The 23,811-nt window shown below is 46.0% G+C and overlaps 1 protein-coding gene across 1 annotated transcript; it reads right to left on the bottom strand.

Moving 5' to 3' along the window:
* Positions 1-98: 98 nt before the first annotated feature.
* DCAF12 (DDB1 and CUL4 associated factor 12) lies at positions 99-20,228 on the bottom strand. The gene is made up of 9 exons (XM_035100475.3): positions 19,948-20,228; positions 16,904-17,158; positions 13,122-13,328; positions 11,936-11,996; positions 9,664-9,857; positions 8,193-8,258; positions 6,563-6,725; positions 4,553-4,731; positions 99-3,823 (listed from the first exon to the last, which is right to left on the bottom strand). Exons 1-9 carry the CDS (start codon positions 20,014-20,016, stop codon positions 3,665-3,667), a joined length of 1,353 nt encoding a protein of 450 aa, XP_034956366.2. The 5' UTR covers positions 20,017-20,228; the 3' UTR covers positions 99-3,664.
* Between the last annotated feature and the right edge of the window lie 3,583 nt (positions 20,229-23,811).

Raw genomic sequence — 23,811 nt, forward strand, 5'->3', positions numbered from 1 at the left:
CAGTTTGCAAACCACCACCATCCGGAAATAAAGAAGGGCACCATCCCCTCAACAAATTAAGCGTGGGAGTTAGCGGAAAAACTCGCACTTCAGACGAATCCACACATTTGATTTTATACACCACTCTTGAACATCAAATTTAAAAAGTTACAATTCACTGAACAGGTTGGTTGCAGCTTAGAACATTTCATTATCATATATCTATATCTATATATATGTATGTATATTTTAGAAAAAAGACAAAACAATATCCAGATGAAAGACTGTGACAAACAGCAAATCCTGTCGTAGGCAGCTTTGCAAAGATCAAGGTACCATAGGAGAAAGGCACGCTAACCTCTGATTGGTCCTGTGTGCTGTCATTTGGATGAAAATTGTAGTGACATATAACCCTGAGACTGTGGGAGGCTATGAGCAAGAGTTGACCAGGTGCACAAGCCCATTTTTAAAAGTACAAGTTTAAGGAGGTTTAAGATCCAGCACCCAGATGACGACATTCATTTCACCTCAAGGGAATGGAAGGAAACTGCATTCTGCGTGCAAGGCTGGGATGCTAGTCTCCAAAGCTGCTGGGATTATGTCTCAGAAACACCCCACTTGGTTTGACTTGTAGCGAATTCACAATTTCCCCAGGGTATGTATCTAACTAACAGTGTCACTTACCTGACACTCAGGTATCCATCAGTGGAATTTAGGGGGCGGGACCTCCCCTAAATCTGCTCTAGAGGAGCCCTGACTGCTGTGCAGCAGATTTAATAGGGGTAGTGTGGCTGTAGGGTAGAAAGGGGAATTACAAAAACCCAAAACCCTGTTCCACTGATAGATGTTTTACCACCGACTGAGCACCGCCACTGGACCCAACCCTATGCCCAAGATGTTGGAAGCATAAAGTTCAAAACATGCCATACAGATGGCACAGACCCTTTGCAAACTGGTGTATCATACAGCTGTTAGCTGGAGGTCCAACCCTGGTTAAGACCCCCTATTGACCATGTTTCATTAGCAGGCCCATCTTTGCGACACATGATATGTGAAACAGCCCTCAGTGTTTCCTGTGTGTCCAGGCACTTAAGAGAGGAAATGATTTTTTGGGACAGTTTTATTCGGGGAAGAGGGGCAGTTATTCAACAGACTCTCATAAATGTATGAACAAAGGCCCTTGCAGCCATGTGCCTATAGAAAGTGTTTACATGTAAAACTCTACCATTCATGTTTATGACTAGGTTTATGACAAAGGGACGCACACCTAGGAGCTGGAGCTGACAGGCAGCCAGCACCACATCGTGTGTCTGGCTCACTGTGGTTTTTTGTTTTCCTTAAATTTTATTAATCTAGATTTTCAAGATAGCCTGTGAAAGAGAACCATAAAACAAATATAAAGCAGATCAAAAACATTGCTGTTAAATGCAAAATTGCTGCCCCGGAATACATGATGCAGCCTCAATGTCTGTAGGCATAAGCTCTTCTTTCAGCCTCCGTTTTTCTCAATCACAAGATGGAAGATGAAATAAGGACTTAACAAGGATCCCAACATTTGACACCACAGGTGCTTTTAGAAGTTCTCTTCCCCCTTTTGCAGGAAAGAATCTCCGATCGTAAGGGGAGCGAGAGAAGCTAATGTTACCATGAAATATGCTTTCTTCAAGCTCCAGACCAAAGTCCAGGGGCACAGTTGCATTTCCAAGGAACCCTTTAAGCTTGCACAGTATTAAAACCGCAACTCAATGCAAGCTGCAAAGTATTATGGCAGTGGCTCTCTTTAGATCTCTGACTTCTGACAGCCAAAACCCAGCATACGAATTAGAAATTGGAGGCATATTTCATCCATCTCTTTGCCCAACCCCAGGGGTAAAAACAGGCTTACGTTCAGACTATGCCTTTCAGAGAAAGGGCTGCCTTCAATCCTCAGAGGAGCACAGCCCCTTCTTCTGCATGAGTCTCAGTTCCACACAGGCCTCCATAACAAAGAAACTGAAGAGACACAATGGACAGCCATAGCTGAAGGCCAATACTCGTGCTCCTTTGTTACACTAGGAGGGCCAGAAAGCTCTGCATCACACCCAGTGCAGACATGGGGCTAACATTATCCAGAACCAACAGAAGCTGCTTGGAAGAATGCCAGACCAGAGTATTGAATCACACAGAGAGACGCATCAGCCAGTCTTGCCTAAGACGTGGATTTCTTCAGCTCACTACTTATTTCCAGCCCCACAAGTGCAGTTTCTTTGTGGCACAGCAGCAGCAGCAGCATCCTTTGGCAAACTGGACAGCAAAACTGAACTCCAGCTGAGAAGAAGCAAAAGGGCTTCAAGCTCCAGTTTTGTCTTGCGGTGTTGTTTCTTGTCTTGGCAGAGGGGAAGCAAAGCAAGCATTTTGCCATAACAACAAACACCATGCTGCAAGTGCGCTTTCTTGGATGGTCCAATTTAGATGGGTTACAAATTACGGGGTGCAGCTGCACTGGGGTCAGCGGCTGAACAGCCACATGGGTCACTGTGGGACTTCCATCGAGAAAGCCCCAAAGGCCAGGCACGAGCGAAAAGTCTCAGCTCATGTGCAGTTAAGTCCAGAAGACCAACCTATGGCTCGTGCTGCTTCCTTGTGGAATCTTGGACCGCCTTGCTAATAAACCCAACACAAGGCAGTCATCGGCACTCCATGTTAAACAGAGCTATGTAGGGTTTGCGTTGTTAGTCACTATCCCTGCAGTGCTAAAAGATGTTTCAGTGGCTTTAATGAGCTGGGCCACACACAATTTTCAATGCTGGAGGCTGTTTGGGGTAGTTATTTGGCAGATCTATGGGGCCAGTCTCAGAAAGCATTTCACCCAGCAGAACTAAAAATCTCACACAAGTGGACTCTGAAAACTGGCCATTTCTTCCTCCTACACCTCCTTTCTCATGGACCAGCTCTCATGGACCACAAATTTTGCCCTGCAATCAGTCTATACACTCATATCCTTCCTGTGGATCCGTGGGAGGAGGAAAGGGGAAAAGAGAAGGCAAGACAGGCCTAGTCCACAGCTCACATGTTGGACCACAGTACAGCATCGTTAAACTTGTACTTTTCAGAATAATGTGAAGCCATGTGCAAGCTGGGCTCTGTGGATAAAGTAGTAACGTATCTCATTATATAAATACTTTTTAATTTTTTTCCTTTTAATTACAAGAAGCTTTTATTCCAGGTAATGTGACTGACAAAGTACCAGCACGTACGTACATACACCCCAACGCACACACACACTTGCACTCGCAGCCCCTGGGCTTTCACAGAAAGCTTGGCAGCAGCCGATCTAATGGAGGATTTCTACCTCACAGCAAAGTAAGGGGAGGAGGGGGCATGTAAGTTTGGTTAGCCTAAGTTCAGGGCAAAGACCCAGCCATTTTTAAGAAATGCAATAAAAAGAGGGGTTTATAAACCCTGTTGTAGAAAGATCAAAGGAGATTAAACCAAAACTAAAACTGTTCAAAAAATGTACAAAAACTGTCGGGAGACGGGTGGAAGAGGCTGCTCCCCTTCTGAAAAGAAAAGAAAAGGTTGACCCCCAAGATGCATCAAAACCAGAAGAGAACAGTGTAGTCGTCACACAAGTCCGTTGTGTTTTAAAAACAAAATGCAGAGGGGGAAGTAATTCGCACGAAAGAGCTTTGTTTGGAAAGAGTTATTAGCTCCAGAGACCAGCATAATTCCCATGGAGTCCAGACGGAAGGGGACCTCCTGCCACAAAGAGTTTCGTGCCAGACGAGTCGTAGCAGTGGGTGTAAACAGCGTTTGGGAAGGAGCTGATGTCTGAAAAGTAATTCCGCCAGGTTTCATCATGATTCTGTCAAAGGAAAGGGCAACAACTGAGTCAGTTATGACCTTCCCTGCAACTGGCTGCACATCCCTAGGAGCACTCGAAGGGAACTGGGAAGCTGCCGACCAGCTCGGAAACCCAAGCTGTTTAACAAGATGGGGAACAGCAGCAAAATCAAAGTCAACAATTCAAGCTGAAGCTGGTTTTCAGCCAAAGGAATGTCCTTTCTCCAACCCCACCCCTTTGACTAAGAGGCAAGTCCTTTCCATAAGGCAAGTGACTAAGGTGGCAAATTCACACAGGCCTGCTGCCCACCAGGCAAGGCTTCCCACTTCCTCCCTCTCCCTCTAAGGAGGGCTTTTACACTTTGCACAGTAACTTTAAACTTTAAATGCCCTTCTAGGACAGAATGCCTCACTCTGAGGAAGGACCTTTTTGGCCCTACCTAGACCAAGGCAGGATGGAGAGAGCACTGCCACCAGCAGGGGAGAGGAAGGGACGGCAGCAGTGGCAGGAGAAGATGCGGAGATTGCGGTGGCGCAATCTCGTGTCGGCTCTGCAGACGAAACTCTTACAGAAAGGAAAAGCAAGAGCTTCCAATAGCCTGGCATATCCATTCAATAGAAAGAGCAAGCAACTTATTTCACCTGTATCTGGCAACGCTGCCAGAACAGAGCCCTCAGTCAGTGGAAGAGCCTTTAAAAGAAGCAATGTTTGTGGTAAGGCTACCTCTCGTTCACACTGCAAGCTACTCACCAGCCAACCTTTGCCAGTCGACAACTTGAGAATTTCACTTCCTCCTAATTTTGTTCCGTAGCAACTGTGCAGCGGCTTCTCATCCAGGAACCTCTGGGCTCGGATGTCATAGAACAGCAAGGAACCCTGCCCGGTCCCCACTGTGATAATGTGTTCGTAGAAGCTCACAGAGCGAATACCTGTCGTGGAGGGGAGATGGTTAATGGCGAGACCTGTGCCCATGGTTTTCAGAATGCTGCCTTTATTTAAAAAATAATAATCTTCAAAAGCATTTCACTCATTCTAAGAGAGAAAATATTGCCCAGGAAGACTTTCTCCAGCATTTCCACTAATTTACAATTTTTCCATGGGAAATGAGACCTTGGCAAAAAAAATGACAGTTGACTTGATGGCAGTTGGGCTCCTTACATCAAGGGACACTTCTCCCTCATTAATGCCACTAGCAGTGTGGACAATTAGCCAGAACAGCTAGAAAAGAAACCTCCACATTTAGCAGCAGTATACCTCTGCTTACTAGGTGGTGGAGAAAGACAACATGGTGATCACCCTGCCAGGTTTGTGAGCAGGCCGCAGTTGGAGAAAAGGTCACAGACCCACTAGATTTGTTCCAGGCTGTCGACACCAATGTATTTTTATTAACAGGAACCTGAAAGTCAGCAACAGCTGTGCTTTATGTCTCATTAGTAGCAAAAAAATGCCCCTTTCCACATTACAAAATAAACGAAGGAGATAAACAATATGCCAATTAGCTGGGGCGGTGAAGGGGGGGAGTATACGAGAACAGATTTTGAAATTTATGAGACTTCAAAAACCAGTCTCAAAATTCTGAACGTTAAATGATTTAATGTCATGCGGAGGCACAAATGGTACCTGGAGATAATGGGAAACCTTTTCTCGCGTGCACCCACTCTCTGAACTATTTTGAGCATGAACCTCTAGTCACAGAACCTTGCTGCTGCAGTATAAGAACATGATGAATTACACTTCAATGCCGCAGTATACCAAACTGTGTTATTAAAAAAAAATCCAGACAGGAAAGAATTATTATCGCACAGCCCTGAGCCAGCGCAGGTCTGGTTTGACTTCTTAACATATATCAACCAACATTGAGCAGCCAGATGACGTGGTCTATGCCATCAAGTGAGGTCCAATATTTGGCTAAAAAGAGGGCAAGAACCTTGGCAATCCTAAAAGATCAGCGAGGTTCTGAACAAAGACGAGAAAACCCGGGGATTTTGGACAACTCAGCCTCATTTTGATGCCAGGAAAGATGTAGGAACAAAACACAACCATTTAGATCCTTGAAAACATTTGAAAAGTCACAGATTTAATGAATTCCATGCCAGATTTGATTTTTTCTCTAAAAGTGTGGCACATCTTATTGATAAGCTGCAGCCAGTAGGTTAAGAGATCTACATTTTAAAAAGACCTTTAGACACGGTGTCTCACAGACATGCTCATAAATCCAACCTGGAGTGGAATTAAGAGGGATATATAACTGCTTAAAAACTGTGCAGAATCTGCCCAAGTAATAGAAGAACTACACTACTGATGTTCTGTACTATCGCAGCAATACAACAGGACTTGGAGGCAAGAATGTCAAAGGACATCGAAATGGGAAACTGCAACTACTTCAGAAGATATGATCACAATTAAAAATGAATTATCAGGGGAAAGGGCAGAAATGAAGATGCTGGAATTAGTAATTTCAAAGACCTGCGGTTGGGCAACAACCATCATAAGAATCTGGGGAATGAAAGCAGTCGTAGCCGGCAACTTGTCCATGCAAACAGAGCTCTGGCCATATAGCACTGTATTAAAAGGAATATTAAGAACAACCCATGGGGCAGACTACTTCGTTACTATTTGGCACAGCGGAGATCCTTGCAGGAGCACCAGTTTTCCTCCTTCCCACTTATAGAGGATGTATAACATCATCACCAAGTAAAGGAACACTGAAAGAGATTGCTGAAGCTCCACTGCTCAAGTTTTCTCATGAAGAATCCTTACCACTGCCTCGCTCCCTGGAACAGACAGACTTGACATTGTGGGAAGGCTGCCTTGGGTCCAGAAAGGAGACATGTGCCTGAGATCCAACAGCATACACAGACCACTCCTGACCATAGGCCAGACACACATTCTCCCTGCAGTACGGTAGCTTCGTTGACAGCAGCTGGGGAGGGGGGAAATGAAGACAGAAAACAACCCACATGAGAAGCAGTACAGAGGACAGTGAACAATAGGATGCAATGAAGTCTATCAAGAAAGTATACTTTCTTGTATTCAAGTATTAGATTTTTAAATGTTTGCCAACCAGAACTAGCAAGCCTTGCAAACAAATAACAGGAGAAACGAAGTGTATTTGCAGGCTAAACTGGCTTACAGAACTGCTGACAATCAGTGCAAACAATAATGGACTATATGGATCAATGGTTTGACTCGGTTTAAGGCAGATTCCTATGTCCCACCTTTCAGGAGAAAAATGGCAAAAATATGGGTCCACCACTGAAAAGGCCCTGCTCCATTACCTGCTAGTCTGTTGCTCAGCGATGGGCCAGTAAGAAGGGTATCTGAAGCAGCTCTTAAAAGCCCAGGTAAGCCAGCAGGCAATTCAGAGCCATCCTTATCGGAAACCTGACAGAACATGTATGGTAGAGATCTACCCTTGCTGTGAGCAGAGCTTGTGTCACTCACAAGTTTTGCTTCCTCTCTAGCCGTCACTCTAAGCTGGTAAAAGGCATCCTAGCCACAGACATTGTGTGCCCCTCCATACACAGCACTGAGCCTAGGAGAACCCCCAAACTATGTGCCTGGCATTTCATGCGGGGGTGTGTGTGTGTGTGTGCAACTCTGTCCAAAACTGACTGCAAATCTCCACCCACTGTAACAGTTGTTTTTGGAAACACAGAGACTGCTTTACAGCAGATAAGAGAGCCTTTGATAAATCAGTCAGCCATGCTTTAGAGCAGACATGTTCAACCGGTCGACCACGATTGACAGGTAGATGCCCAGGCGATCGCAGGATCCTTATTGATCGCGGGATTAAAAGAACGGGGGAATGAATGTCTCCGCCACCCTCCACCCTCTCTCTGTTCCTCTGTCATGTCAAGTGGGCGGTCGTTTGGCGATGTCAATAGGGCAGGCATAGGCAACCTTGGCTCTACAGATGTTTTGGAACTACAACTCCCATGATCCCTAGCTAACAGGGCCAGTGGTCAGGGATCATGGGAGTTGTAGTTCCAAAACATCTGGAGAGCCAAGGTTGCCTATGCCTGCAGGGGATACGATGACTGGGTTTAGCGCTGTGTGCATTTGATTTCAGTGAGTGATGTATGGCATTTCCCCTTTAAAAAAAGCTAAATAACTCTGGTCAGCCCTCCCCTTCCACCCACCCAACCACCCCACGCACGCTCCTCCTCCCTCCAATGACAATGGTAGATCACTGCCAGTTTTTAAATACTGGGAGTAGATGACAGTCTGTTGAGAGTAGGACGTGTCTGCTTTAGAGCCTGCATTTACTCAGACACTTACTGCCATGCTACCAACAGTCAGTAAGTGCTGCAATTTGGCTCAAAACTTATTTAATTCCAAATCACGAATAAAGCCCAGCATACATTTTTTCCCCACACCAGCAGGTTACCTTTGAAAGTGTGTATTCTGCTTTCCAGAGGTGGAAATATCCATCCAGGGACACTGCTCCCAGCTCCTAGAACAGAAAGAGCTTTGTAAGCCAGCGCAGAACATCCATGCAGAGTACCACTCGGTATTAAAAGCTTGACAATATACAATGCTAAAACAACAGACCCCCCCATCTCAGAATCTCAGCACTGACACAAACTCATGCGCCTGCCCCCGCCCCCATCTGCAATGTGGGGTCAACCACCCTTGACCTAACATGGGTGATTTTTCTAAGGATGGCTGAAGTAATTTAAAACAAAACAATTTGGAAAAGGGATAGGGAAAGTGTAGCCCTCCAGGTGTTACTGGACTCAAACTCCCTTCAGCTCCAGCCTGCACAGCACAGTCAGTATGGGACTGTTTAGGGAAGTTTTTAACGTTTAATGCTGTATTGTGTTTTTTAATATTCGGTTGGGAGCCACCGAGAGTGGCTGGGGAAACCCAGCCAGATGGGCGGGGTATAAATAATAAATTAGTTGTTGTTGTTGTTGTTGTCTAGCAACATCAGAACCACAGGTTGCGCACTATAATTTTTCAGTGGGTTCCTGCAAACCATTAAAATTAAGAAGGGTAGCACGGGGAGAAAGAACAGCACAAGCTTATATCCAAAAGTGGTCATGAGAAGAACTGCATGCACCTCTAGGCTGCTGTGTGCAGCTCTTAAGAATCCAGAGTGCCCTAGTTTTTATTTAAAAATGAAGCACTCAGCAGTTTCTAGACCTCAGAATCAGAGGCACAGGTTGCAAAAATCTGATGGCGAAAACCAAGCGGAACTGTCAGACATCCCTTATTTTAAAAGCAAGTCCCTTATTTCACAACATCACTGCTCCACAAAGCCCATGGGGCATGACACCCTCGGCGCCTTTGCCATTTGCAACACAAATCATTGCAGCTGGTTGCCCTCCAATTTCAGTGTTAGCATCAGCAAACCAATGGGAAGCACAGCAGGTGCCTGCCTCAACTTCATCACAATTTTTAACATTTGTTTTATTTGCAACACCTGCAGAAATATGGGTGTTCTTCTTCTGCCTCTCCCAGCATCAAGAATTTGCATTCTGGGACAGGCCAGTGTAATAGAATGGGTGAGAGGTGTTTAAGTAAAAACGCAAAAGTGGGGGGAAGCCCAGCTGGGTGTTATTGGGGGGGGGTTGCCCACATGCTAATTCCTGGGAAACTCAAATATGCTGTTTTTTGTTTTGCGCTTTCAGCACACACTTTTTTCATTTACTTATTGTGGTTTCGGCCAGAAAATGAACCAAAGGATTGAGCTAGAAAGTGGGGGTGGGAGCAGAGTGCTTAATAATAATAATAATAATAATAATAATAATTCCAACGCTGAATTTTTCGGTATCCTAGCTGCTTTCAACATATTTCCAGCACTGGCAATAGGAAGGTTATGGTCAGATACCTTGGAACCTATTTATCTTACTGACCTTGTTCTTGTTGTTGAAAGCTAGTGCCCGAACCTTGCAGTTGTCCGGGTTGGTGTTCTCCTTGGGGATGTCCTTCAGAGCCCTGTGTGTTATGTGAGCATAGACGGGAACTCGAGACAAGTTGCGTCTTGCATCGCTCTTGGCTAGGACTTCATCCGTCACTTCCCAGAGCCCCATTGAACCATCTCGGGAGCCTGCATGGGACAGCAGACCCAAGGATACATTAAACACATGCCCTCCTAGTACTCTGCCACTCTCTCTCTGACTGAGACGGGGCACAGGCCTAAAAAGAGGCAAGTGCTACGTATTCAGTCATGCACCATTCATAACACAGCTCTCTGCACTGTCTATCGTGGCGCAGGATGTTCCAAGTAAGCAAGGAGAGCAGACCACCCAGTTTCCCGCAGAGAAAAGGTTGGGCACACAGAATGCATTCCAAAAGGGGCACACATCTGAAATTCTTTCAAGATTAATTGAACTCTGGCAGTCTCCTGCAACCGTCAGTTTGGTTAGCACACTACAGAACAAACTGTGTAAACACAGCCTTGCAGTGCAACCTGACAAAGGCACAACTGTAGTCTTTACAGAAGGTTGTAAACAAGAGCAAAAAATAAAGATCATTGCAACAGTGTCCTGGCATTTCTCCACTAGATGTGTTACAGTGGGACAAAGTCCAGTAAGCCTCCATTGAGAGGGCTTTGGAGCTATGCTGGACACTGGCAGCGTCACTCAATAAATACATCCTGTGGGCTGTTTCTCAGCTTGGCTGTAACACAGCAAAATTATAATCACTATGGAAGAGTGAAATCTGCCATGTTTCATTTGCTATTCTGAAGATATGCAAATGCTGCAACCATTATCCCAGCATATAGGGACACGGGAAAAGCTACCCGGGCTCAGAAGCCCATTTTAGCTTCCAGGCGAGGAAGTGGCAATGCAGAACTGGGGCCAAGCAGCCCAGCTTCTAAGAGCAGGAGTGTGGTTCAAGTATCAGTATTTCAGAACTTTAGGATAGAATTGGAAGCAGTTTGGCAATGGGGTGGTGGTGGTGGTGGTGGTTATGAGATTTCCTCTGAAACATCAAGTCTCTACCCTTTCTGGTTACAGAAAAACCACTCTAATGTTTAGGGTGTGGATCCACAATGAGGCTCAGAAACTAGAGGGAGCCTAGGCAGGTCTTTCAGAAGACATCAGTGCTCTCTCCGCAGTTTCTTGGCCACTTTGCCATGGCTAAATATTCAAATGAAAAGATTCCAAGAGCTCTGGCCAGGTAGTAGATTAATTTTTAGATAGTTTTAAGTTGAGAATAATAAGACAATTTCCAGTAGCAATCCAGTTTTTAGAAATCTTAGAAAAACATGAATGGTACGCTTTGACCTTGAAACTATGAAACTAGAGCTGATGAAGAATAAACCGAAACAGGGCCTTGTCCTGGATTTCTAAAAACTGGATTGCTACTGGAAATTGTCTTCTTCTTCTCAACTTAAAACTTTCTAAAAATTAATCTGCTACCTGGCCAGAGCTCTTGGAATCTTTTAATTTGATTTTCTCAATTCTCCAAGGACTCCAATTTATTTAGTATTTCAACATGGCTAAAAATTCACCTTTCTGCTATCACCTATCCCTCCTTGCCTAAGTCCATGCCCTTTTGTTCTCTGCCGAATTTTAAAATGGAATGACAAAACTCTCCGGGGGGGGGGGGGGAGGGAATCTAGCTCTTGAGTGCCGAAAATGTGAGATTCTCTCATACAAGCCAAAACAAACTGCAAGGGGAACTGCAAGGAGGAGCTCTGTGTGATATATACTTTGAGGAGGACACAGAGATGTTAGAGACATCTAACTCCTTGCAAAAACTGCAGTTTTCTTTTGGGCTGAATGGGTGGGGATAATATGGAAAAAGGAGCTGCCATAATCAGCTTAAGTACTTAAGACAGATATGATTAAAAATTCAAGAAGACACATTTGAAACCTCAGGCATTCTACTCATGTGTAAAAGCAAAAGGCATGCTAATCACCATTGTCATAACGCTCCATGACCTGGAAAGCAACTCCCTGAAGCAGGAATCCTCCCGGTTTTCACAGAGGCTTCCTAGGACGTGGAACCCTGGAATAGGATGGAGACAGGGTGGGAGCCGAGTTTACCACACAGGTTCCCACTCCTGTTGGTTTTACACGCGTGTACAATGCCTGAGGAGAGCTGGTGAGTTACAAGAGAAGCTACAGTCCGTTAGATGTTAGGGCGCGCAGAAATAAAGCCATTAGGAGAAGTTACCAGAAACAGCCATGGTGTCACTGATCCATGCAATAGAAAATATCCAATCTTTGTGGCCATCCTAGAGAGAGAAAGGAAGGAAGAAATGAGGATGCCGGAGAATTTTTTCAATGCTAATGAAACAACCCCTGTGTTGCAGACTTGAGTCAAAATACCAAAAAAAGAGGCAACACGTCGACCAATTCCACGGGAGAAATATATCTGTTTTTATCTTTGTAAACTATAACAACATGCGAGACAGTGATCCAAGGTAATCATACTGTTTTGGTTTGGTTTTCTTCAGGTTTTTTTTTGAATGATATTTATTTATTTTTTCCCATCACCAAACCTGAACATTGTTTTTCATGCTTGTATACATATACATACACATATACATTTATATTTGTTTGTTACAATTTTTCGTATCGTATTTCTAATCCTCCTTTCCCAGAGAAAAAAAGGGAAAGGAGAAAAAAAAAAGAAAAAATTTTATCTTTGGACTTCCTGTTATCTCCATCAGCATACTCTCCTCTTTTTGTCGCAGAGTGTATATTCAATCCATGCTATCTCTGTTTTTACATATCGTTTGACACTCCTATTTCTTAAGGAAACTGATTTCTGCAAATCCAAACAGATTTTTTCCCTTTTTTACTCAAACGCTATCATGGAAATTTTGTTCTCAGTATATTTTCTAACATATTTCTTGTACCTGTCCCATTTTTTAAGAAATTCTTCTTTGGTTTTCTTCAGTTTTTTTAACTTAGTGTTTGTATACAATCTGCGGAACATGGGTCATACACATAGGTCAAGGCAAAGGTTTCATATATCAAGGTAAAGGTTTCATGTATTTCCTTAAGCATCAAATAAATGCAACTGCTTTTCTTGATAACAAGCATGCAAGTTTGTTCTCCAAAAAGGCAACCAGAGGTGCCTGATGAGAGGGGGCAGGTTTTGGATTTTTACACTAGAAGATTATAAACAAGTACACAGGACGTCAACCAAGTCCAAATTCCCTGCAATGTCCCACTCAGCTTCACAATATTAAACATTCCTGTTATGTAGAAATACATCACCCCATCCAACTTCTGACAGCTAACATAAAGATGCCCTCTTTAATCTACCCATCATCAAATGGAGTCATCACCAGATTGAGACAGAATTTCCATGAAAATGAAATAAAGCAACAGAAGCATGTAGGGGCACTTACATCTCCCACGCAGACAGGATCAAGTGTAGGCAGACGATAAATCGCAAGGCTGTTTGGGTTGTCACCTCCCGTAGCCAAGAGGGTCCTGGAAGGGTTCAGCTCAATGGCGTGAATCCCGCAGCCCTGCTGGTTCACCATGTCTGGTTCTCGGTCCTTCAGAATTGGAATCTTGGTAATCTGACCCGTCTGGACATCGACCACAAACAACTGGAAGGAAGGAAGGAACACACACACACCTGTGGTCAGAAAGTGCCTGTGGCTCATTCTTAAACCTGAATCTGCACAGAGAACACTGTGATCATAGAACATTTTTAACCAAACTTGCTTTGCATGAAGAGAAGCAGCAGCCTATGCTTTTGTGGTAACATGCCCAAATGAGGTGAACAAAGAACCAGGAAGTCACTGGTTCAATTCTTCTACCACCACCCACAATATAGGGATGGTGCTGGCCAACCACGCAGGGCTGTTGTCAGGATTTAAGCTAGATAATGCGAAAAAACGGACACTGAAAAAGCATATTACTGTTAGGAATATTTTTTCCGCATCAGGTGAAGATGACTTTGGTGTTCCTTCCCTACAACAACCTTGGCACCACCAGCGGCTGGGATCTGACAGATCACCTGAGGGAATGCGATCCCACTATTGTCTCCATTCAAAGTGCAAGTGGGGAAGCTGCTCAAGTATGCTCTAGCACATGGAGGCAGGAACCCAAGTAAGTACTTGTGTGCTCTGGAGACCCAAACCACACTGCAGCACTGCTACCTTCACACAGATCTATCCTGCTTGGCTGCCTTCCCTCCAGATCTATTAAGGAAGAGTCAACAAGAGGTTGCTTTCAGAGCCTGGCGTGCTAACTTAGCAGGTTGCAGCTGCCTACAAAACAGATGCTTTGTTCTGCTCTAGGGGAACACCAAGAAAAAGACAACCAGGAAGCCAAATCACAGGGGCCCCTTTTAGACACCGCATTCAACCAACGAATATTTCTGCAAGGGAAAGGGCTGTAGCTCAGTCATTCCAGATTCAATCCCTGGCCTCTCCGGACAGGGCTGGGAGAGGGTCTCCTGTCTGAAAACCTGGAGAGCCTCTGCCAGGCACTGACAACAATACTGAACTCTATCAATGGACCCGGCTCTGTATATGACAGCCTTCTATATACATATGGAGCATTTTAATGCTGCTTTTCCAAACATACAGTACTGCTTTTCTGCATCCCTGAAGTCTAGAAATTCACTTTAGACAACGAAGAGCTAGAGTTCTGAGGAGTAACAAAAGCCCATCAGCTACCCAGAACTCCCTCTGGTGTTTTGCACAGCCCAGCTCTGTCACAGGGCACGCAAGCCATTTGAAATCAAAGTTCCGTTTTTAGACTCAGGCAGAACAATCCAACAAATGCAGTATGTAGCATAGACCACCACAGGCAGAAGCATAATATGCAAGTAATAGATTTTAAAAGGTCAAACAAGAAATCCTTAAAAAAACTGATGGCAAAGCAACAACCCGCATTATGAAAACAAGAGGGAGCATTTACATCATGGGGTGCAATTCTGGAGTTAACTACTGACTAATTTCAATTTAACCATGTAGTGTGCAGAAACGTGTATAGGGGGGGGGGGCAGAGGTTATCCAAGTCTTTCCAGGTTTGCTTTACTACTGGTCTTATTAGTGGATGAATGAACTGGTTGCATTATCCTAACTGTAGCTAGGAATCATAGCAAGTTGCTCACTCAAAGCTAAATAAATTCATGCATGAATCAGACACAGAATCCATTTTCAGATTTGAAGTGCTTCTAGCAGAGAGGTTGGCAGAAACAGCAGCATTGCTGTAGAGACCAGGCCTGGGAAATTTTCAGTCATCTGCTTCTTGCTCAGGCATGTAAAATGTTGCTCACCAGATACAAAACTCTTTTCCACAAGGTCTCAAGGCCTATCGTGTGTGTAGCTATTTTTTATATATATATAATTATTTTTATTAAGGATTTTCTTGGGTTACAAAGGTAGTGCAGTGTCTCATGTATCATTTTTACACATCAATTTTACTTGTTGAGACATTATGAGGAAGGGGGGAAAGAGGTGGGTGGGATGGGGAGTTGGGTGTGGTGGATTGCCGATGTTTCTGTTTTTCTTGATATGTGTAGGGGTTCGGCGTCAGCGTCTTTTGTGCAGGTTCTCTGTTGTTTGTTCGTGCTTCTTTGTTGGCGAGAGAGGTCGGGTGTGTGTAGCTATTTCATGCTAGCTTAGGGACCCAAATTGAAGAGTTCAAATTTGAATTTAATCGAAACTGCTTAGTTTTACTTCAGCTCATCTATAAAACTCAAGCCAGCTGATGCAATTCCCCTACATATGCTAAAAAACCTAAACACGTGTCTTCAAGACCATCTTCTGATACCATTCATACCCTGACTTCTTCAATCAGCCTGACTATTCCAGTTCACCATGCATCCCTCCACTATATTACACAAACTAAAACCCAAATGAACCAAAAATGAACTTAGTAAAGTGTGTCAAACAAGCAGGAAACCAATTTTTTTTCATGTTCAATTGATGCGCAATCACTAAAGCGCAGGTAGTTTTGAACCCAGAAGAGGGCGGAACGGGGGTGGGGCGGAACGGGACAGGCTTGTGTGTGCTCCGCCAACACGCAGAAGGGCCAGGAACGCAACCCCATGATAATAGATGGTTGCCTGTATTTAAAAATTTCCGATTTAGAAGGATTGTCAGTGAAAAGAAAACATGGATTTTTAGTGCACTAAATTGAAGCCAACAGCTCATTCAAACGAAAGAATTTTGAGTCAAAAAGTGATACGTGTGTGTTCTACAATGAAACTGGCATTCACACATGAAACAGGCTTATATAGAGCCAGATCAAGATTCTCTGCTCTGATTAAATGCAGCATTATTCCCCGCCTGATTGAGAAAATTAAAGCTGACAAATCACCAGGTCTGAAAGGCGTCCACCCAAAAGTTTTTTAAAATGAGAAACGGCTGACAAAAATAAGTAACTTGTCCCTATAATCAACCTAGACTAGAAAATGACAAATATAAAACCTATTTTGAAAAAATGGATCACATATAAGCTCATGGTATCAACTGGCAGCGACTGACCAGATCAAACAAACCTTGAGGTTTTAACTGGATTGTTCAGGGATGCCAACACAGTGAGAGAGAGCAGTGTAAAGGGTGAATTTCATGTTAGGGATCATTAGGAAAGGAAGTGAAAAAGAAACTTTGATATCACGCTTTTATACAAGACTATGGTGCAACTGCACTTCAAATACTGCCCACAGTACGGGTTGCCTCACCTCAAAAAGGGCATTGTACCACAGAGCATATATGCAATAATATAGCCTTAGATTTATGGTAGGTACAAGCAGGCTTGCAACAGGAAACCAGGAATTGCAGGCAGGTGAATAAAGGCAGAGGAGGAAAGGTCTCTGTACTATACTAGTAAAAAAAAGATTGCAGGCTAGGAGGTTCTAGCAGTTTATATACAAGCCTGAAATAGTACAATAATGAACTTGCTTTCAATTAAAGACAAATGTTGCATAATTATTACTATACTGTATATTTATTCCTACCCAGTCTTTTTCCCTGACAGGGACTCAAAGCAGCTTACGGATAAAACTAAAAGGGAAAGTAGAAAGTGTGTATGAAAATGCAGCAAATGCTAAGAAAAGGCAGGTTTTAAACGGTCTCACCTTTCTCTTTTTCTGAACAGTTTGTGTAGCTACACAATATCCAGGAGCGGTTCTAGCTTAAGGAGATAGAGAGAGATTTGCACTTACTGTGTTGCATTTTGTCCCACACACCACTTGCCGGTGATTCAGCCACTGAGATGCAAACACTTTATTGAGGGTCCCAAGGTGAAACTCTCTTTCCTTCAGGAGACCGGGCAGTTGCTGGGCTGCATATCCGTGCAGCAGTCGGTGGTAGCTGGACTCATCCTGCATCCGCACCTCTCTTCCTTTCAGGTAGCATACCAGGGACCTTTTAACTGGGGGGAGCCGCTTCCTTTTGTGAGCTGAGTGATCCCAGCCATACTGTGGGAAAATACCAACAGTTCCTGTAACTTATTACCTCGAAAGGATTCTGCCTATCTGCCCCAGAGGGAAGATCCATTTCATGTAACATCAGAGACCCCTTAAGAATATGACACATCTTTCACTGCGCCAGAGCAATGTTCTAGGATCCTGCTCTACTGCATAAATAATAATAATATCTTAAACCAGTGTTAACTGTCTTGACTACCACCCCTGGGAATCCTGGGGATCTGTCCTCAGGGGTCCCCCCCCCCCAAGGAATCTGTCAATTTCTCTTAGGGCGTTTCCCTGCCTTCAGAGGTTAGGTGGGTGGCAAACAAGTGAAGGACTTCATCTGTGGTGGCTCCCACTTTATGCCCTCTTCTCTAGCAGTATTCACATGTCACTGATTTGTTTTATTTCAGATGTCTTGTTAACACTTTTTATTGTCTTATACATATGATATACATGCTTTTTGACAATCTATTGTAAGGTGGTAAGCATTGGATTTTTAGCTCATTTTACATTTTACGGTTAATTCATTTCTAATTAATACCAGCCATTCCCTCGCTTGTTTGCCATCTAGCCTGAAGAGTTCTGGAGACCTGGAAAGGTTGCCCATTATTTCGTGGCATATTGGTTTGCCTAATAAAAATATTGATTGCTCCGATGCAGATTTTGGAATTTTACTTACTGGCCAGTACAGCTATCTTTACTTTCTGAGGCATTATCGTGCCTACACCTTGGGTTAAAATAGAAAATAATGAACCATCAGTACCATGAAGATGAACTACAGCGTGGACGTTTGCAGAGGACCAAGATGCGTTCACATAAATTAACATTTTCAGCTGACCCAAACACCTAAAGTTTAATTCTCTCCCCCCCCCCCAACAGTAAGCTGCATCTAAACTATAGGTCTTCAGGCAGCAGGACCAACTGCTACTTACATCACGGAATGCTCCTCCAATACACAAAATTGAAAATGAAATCCCTGCACACGGGAAATTGGCAAGTCGGCTGCACACAAGCTTCCAGATGGGCTGTTTTGTCGTTGTTGTTGTTGTTTTCACCTACAGGGATTTCCACCCCCTCCCCCTTTCTGTATGGAGGACCATTCAATCAGGCAAGTCTTAATAGTCTTTGCCAGCGGCTTCTGAAGGACTCTGCCCGAGCCAGCTACTTCGGCGAGCGAGGTTCGCGGCGAAGCCTTGGCTCGTCGCTCACGCAGATGCCCAGCTTCCCTTTCCACTCCAGCCCCCGAAAACAAACCTGATGCGCCCTCCTCTGGCCAGCCAAGCCCCGCCTCCACCCCCTCCGTTTACACGCGGTCCGCAGCATCGGGAGCCCGGCCGGCGTTTGGCCGCTACTGGGGGGTGGGGGGTGGGAGCAGCGGCCGCCGCGCCTGGTACCCTCCTGGCGTTCGGGCCGAGGCGGTTGCAAAGCTCCGAACGCCGAATCCAGGGCTCGGGCGCTCCCAAGAGCCGCTCGCTTCTCCTTCAGGCTGGAGGAAGAGGAGAGGAGCAGGTCTTTCCAGGGGGCGGCCGGATAGCAGGCACCGACCAGCACCCCGGCGCTCTCCAGGGCGCAGCTGTGATGCGCCCAGACCCCTCTCCCATTGGGCTCCGCGACCACCACCCCGGTCCAAGGACACATCCAGCAACCCTCGCCACCGCCATTGCAGGTTGCAAGAAGGCTCCGGGGGGGTTGGGCAACCGGGAAGTGTCATCTGGCTGCTGCGCCGCCGCCGCCTCCACCGGCACCCGTCCGGGCGGCTTCATCGCCCTTTCCAACTCCACGCTCCTCCTGCAGCTTGGAGGGATCAGAGCCAACGAGGAGGAGCGCGGTGGGAAGGAAATGGAGCCTGCATGTTCAGGGGCAGTCTACCTCTGAACACCGGGAAAGCAAGTGGCGGGAGGAGAAAGAGTCCCCGCTGCAGAAGAATGGGATGGGGAGACAAGGCGCTATGACCCGCGGCTTGGAGCTAACGCGCACAAACCCTCGCTTGCTTTGGGGGGGGGGGGGAGCGACGAGATTGGTTTTATTCGCCGATTTCATTGTTTGCGCTTTGAGGTTGGGGGCAGCAGCAAATAATGGAGACAAGGGAGCAGTCCGGCCCTCCGGCCTTTCTCTGTCCTCCAAAACAACACCCTATCGTGTGGATCGATCGATCGTTTATAATATTAAAGTTATTGTGGGGGCGGTGTCGCCTACGGATCGAGGGAAGCGAAATATACAGTACTGCAAACTGCCTTGGGCACCTTGGCGGAAATCCGGTTACCTACATGAAACAGGTCCGCGCAAACATGTATGCGCATTGTTTACTCCTTGCATTTACGCACCGCCTTCCCGCAAGCTTTACATTCCGTTTCGCTCCCCTCCGTTTCTCCCGCTCCCCTCCGCTGTCCCCACAATAACCTGCACGTTACCTTATGTTACAGATTGATTATATACTAAACTATATTACTGATTGATCGGCAGGGAGCCGACGACGCGCGAGTGTATTCACACGTACGTTTCACGTCTGCCTATGGCACATCTCCGTGTCCCCGGAGACAGGCGGATGCCAACCCGACCTCGAGGCACACGCCTATGTCCCCCCACGTACAAGAAAGAGCAGGCTCTGCCGCTCATCAGGCTGCTTCGCCCCCGTCCTCCGACACGACCACCCACCCCAAAACAAGCCCCCTCCTCCCCAACCCAGTCACAAGGGCCAAATAAAGTGTTTGAGGGCCAGCCCCCCACCTCTCCGTCCTCCCCACCCGGCGAGCCTCTTCCTGGCCCCTCTCCGCCAACGCCGCCTGCGGGCCTACCTGCTCTCCTCCGGGCCCCGCCGCGGGGGCCGCCGCCCTCCTCTTCCTGCTAACTGTCTTCCTGGCCATCTCCGGCGCGACCCCGGCCCGGGCCCGGCATGAAGGGGCAGGGGGAGGAAAGGGCCGCCCGCCGCCGACGGAGCATGGGACGGAGCCGGGTCGCCCCCTCCCCTTCCTGTCGGCCTGGCCTTCCCTCTCGCTTTCTCTTCCTCACCGACCGACCGACCGACCGCCCTCCACAGGCCCGCCCGACCGGGCGCCGCTCACGGCATTTTGCGCCCGGAAGGCGAGACGGGGGGGGGAGGGAAGGCGCTTTACGGCCTCGCGCGCTTTGCGGCGCGTCTGTCCAATGACGCGCCCGCCTGCGCAACAGCCGCACAGGGGTTGCCCGGCAACGGCAGCCTCGCCCCGCGGGACCTCTTCCGAGTGGCGCTCCCTTCTGGGTGTTGCCGGGCAACTGGAGGGAGGCAGGCATGCGGGCGAATGCCCTGCGCCGAGGACTCGCGTTGGATCCCACCCCCAGGGGCTCATTGGCCAAGGCGCGCGCTGAGGGTTACTTATGGAGCCCCCTGGAGGGCAGCAGAGGAACGCGCGCCTGTTGCGTCCTTCCCCGACCTCCAACAACTTCCTTATTTAGTTTAAATTAAATAATAGGTTTAGTCGTCACCTTTTATTATCTGTGGTTTTATATTTTGATTATATTCTGTGAACCGCCCTTAGATCTCCGGGTATAGATCGGAATATAAATAATAATAATAAATACAATAGCTAGGCATAGGCACGGGCTGGGGTGTTCTTTAGGGGGGAGTTGTTGGGGTGGGTTGTTGATGTTAATTTTTTGTATTGTTATACGAATTCTAAGGTCTTATATATATAAAATAAATGTTCATAAATGTACAAGGCAAATACATACATAAGTATATAAACCACGTGTCTGAAATAGTACAGGAAAACAATCCTGAAACCATTTTGACTCTCCCAAATTGACCTCAAATATTTCTCTGCAAGGAGGAAGGAAATGGGGAAAGCTTTCCAATTGTCTTTGGACCTCCCTGTAAATACAGTCTGGCAAGTATTTGTTAAGCTGAGCACACTATCAATATGCGTAAGATATTCAGGAACCCAGTATTTACCATCTCAAAGGAATGGCCAGAAAAGGCAATCATGTAAGGCATTATCAGGTATCCTGACAGACAGGAGAGAAGCTACTCTATAGCGCTCTTGGATACCCTTGAGGGATAAAGGAGCAGTTTTTTCTTATAACAGTATCTTTATTTTTTTATCTTATGAATGATGTGGAATTTGTTCAATTTGTTTGTGTACGTTGTGATGCCTTGTTTATTTATTACAACTTTTGATATGTTTGTTATAATGTAATTTTCTATACCCTGTAGTACTGGAGTCCAAGGCATCTCTCCCCACCTGCCGCAAGCCAGCCAAGATCCTTCTGCCCCTTTCCCAAACTATTCCTTTGACATCACACCCAGTTACCCTGGCAACCTTTCAAATCCCTTGTCTCCATTCATACCTCAGGGCAGAGCAGAAGAACAGTTCTCTTGTACTGCTAATGTATGTCCCTCAATGACCCTGTATTGTTTCTTAATGGCCCTAGTTTGGCCAGGTCATTTTGCATAGGCTAGCCCAGGAATTCCTGTGCAGATGGTATTTTCACTTCCTATCACAAATAATGAAAATCCTACCATTTATTCATTTATAGGGTTTATAGGGTTTTCTCCTGCTTCTTGGGAGAAAAGCAATGACAAACCTAGACAGCATCTTAAAAAGCAGAGACATCACCTTGCCGACAAAGGTCCGTATAGTTAAAGCTATGGTTTTCCCAGTAGTGATGTATGGAAGTGAGAGCTGGACCATAAAGAAGGCTGATCGCCGAAGAATTGATGCTTTTGAATTATGGTGCTGGAGGAGACTCTTGAGAGTCCCATGGACTGCAAGAAGATCAAACCTATCCATTCTTAAGGAAATCAGCCCTGAGTGCTCCCTGGAAGGACAGATCGTGAAGCTGAGGCTCCAATACTTTGGCCACCTCATGAGAAGAGAAGAATCCTTGGAAAAGACCCTGATGTTAGGAAAGATGGAGGGCACTAGGAGAAGGGGACGTCAGAGGACGAGATGGTTGGACAGTGTTCTCGGAGCTACGAACATGAGTTTGACCAAACTGCGGGAGGCAGTGCAAGACAGGAGTGCCTGGCGTGCTATGGTCCATGGGGTCACGAAGAGTCGGACACGACTAAACAACAACAGGGTTTAGGGAGATCCCTTCCCAAACCTATAGCAGTAATAAAAACCCTGCTAGATCAAGGTGGTCTAGTCCAGCATCCTGTTTTTGCAGTAGCTGATCAGATGGCCCAAAGGGAAGGCCGCAGGCAAGACCAGCATCCTTCATTATATATTTTATTAACAATGTGTCCTAACCCTGAAGCCATCCTCCCATCCTCCACCCCATCCTTCCAATCCATGACACATGCATTTCCCTTCACATTATTCAGTGACCTACTCCATCCAAGTTTGTTTTCCTGGAACATAAACCTTAAAAAAGCTACCACTTCTTTGTCTTTCTATTCTGTATTTCAAGGCAGCAGCACGAAGCACACTTCAGGCTTTCCCCAAAGGGTGCTAAGAGCAGTTAAAGGTAAAGGGACCCCTGACCATTAGGTCCAGTCGTGACCGACTCTGGGGTTGCAGCGCTCATCTCACATTATTGGCCCAGGGAGCCGGCGTATAGCTTCCAGGTCAAGTGGCCAGCATGACAAAGCCGCTTCTGGCGAACCAGAGTAGCACACGGAAACGCCATTTACCTTCCCGCTGTAGTGGTACCTATTTATCTGCTTGCACTTTGATGTGCTTTCGAACTGCTAGGTTGTCAGGAGCTGGGACCGAGCAACGGGAGCTTACCCCGTCACAGGGATTCGAACCGCCAGCCTTCTGATCGGCAAGCCCTAGGCTCTGTGGTTTAACCCACAGCTTCACCCACGTCCTAGGGTGAGAGCAGTTAGGAGACTCCTATTCCCCTGTGGGTTAAACCACTTGAATTTTTTCGAGCAAGCAAGTTTAACCAAACCAATATGTTTCTGTGTGAATTTATGCCTATGATTCCTCTATAAGTTAGCACTGTCTCTTCGCACGCTGGTATCTTGCCAAGTCCGTCCAAAAATCCTTCTCACAGCCAGCAGCAGCCATCTTTCAAGCAGTCCCCATAAATCAAATCTTTAAGCTCCTGTGATGTTTCTCTCCAGATCGCTCCAGATTGCTACTCAATATGGTCTTTCCAGGGGAGATTTCCCAGACCCAAACTATAAACATGCATCTAATGTCTTATTTATGGTTCTCTCCCCCTTTTACTAATATCGTAGCCGGCTTTATCACCAACATGGCGGACTCTAAATTATAGCTGCGTCATAACTCAAAAGTTTCTTGACAAGTTTCCAACCGCTAATGATAAAGCTTCTATTTGATGTCCATATCTTGAGGAATCCGGGCTCCCATGGGGGCTTACCATCCAGAGCCCCCAGCTTCTCCCTCCTTCCGAACTCGAAGCTGGTAGTGGGCAACTGCAGATGAGACTGCATCTCCCTATATCCTGGGGAGACTTCGGGAGGCTGCATACTCCCCTCTATAGCCTCGTAAATTTCCCCATGGGGGTCGGAGAGATGGAATTTTCAACCATCTTCTACAGCGATCCAAGTGGAAGAAGTGGGATTGATCCTTAAACCACCTTGGGAATTGTAGCTCTCTGAGGTAAAGATAAGAACGCTCAGCACTTAAAAACTACAGTTCCCAGGATTCTTAGGGAGAAGCCATGACTGTTTAAAGTGGTATGAAAGAAAGCACTGCCAATAACAAGGC

Source organism: Zootoca vivipara, chromosome 10 (assembly GCF_965207765.1).
Source record: "Zootoca vivipara chromosome 10, rZooViv2.hap1.1, whole genome shotgun sequence".
Taxonomy (NCBI): Eukaryota; Metazoa; Chordata; class Lepidosauria; order Squamata; family Lacertidae; genus Zootoca; species Zootoca vivipara.

What these genes read in the sequence shown, in the direction of transcription:
- DCAF12 (XM_035100475.3), bottom strand. Translation starts at nt 20,016, where the DNA reads ATGGCCAGGAAGACAGTTAGCAGGAAGAGGAGGGCGGCGGCCCCCGCG. An exon ending in ATCCTGTCTGCGTGGGAGAT is followed by an intron (nt 11,997 to 13,121) that starts GTAAGTGCCCCT and finishes TTCTCTCTCTAG; the next exon opens with GATGGCCACAAAGATTGGAT. An exon ending in TGACACCATGGCTGTTTCTG is followed by an intron (nt 9,858 to 11,935) that starts GTAACTTCTCCT and finishes TGTCCCATGCAG; the next exon opens with GCTCCCGAGATGGTTCAATG.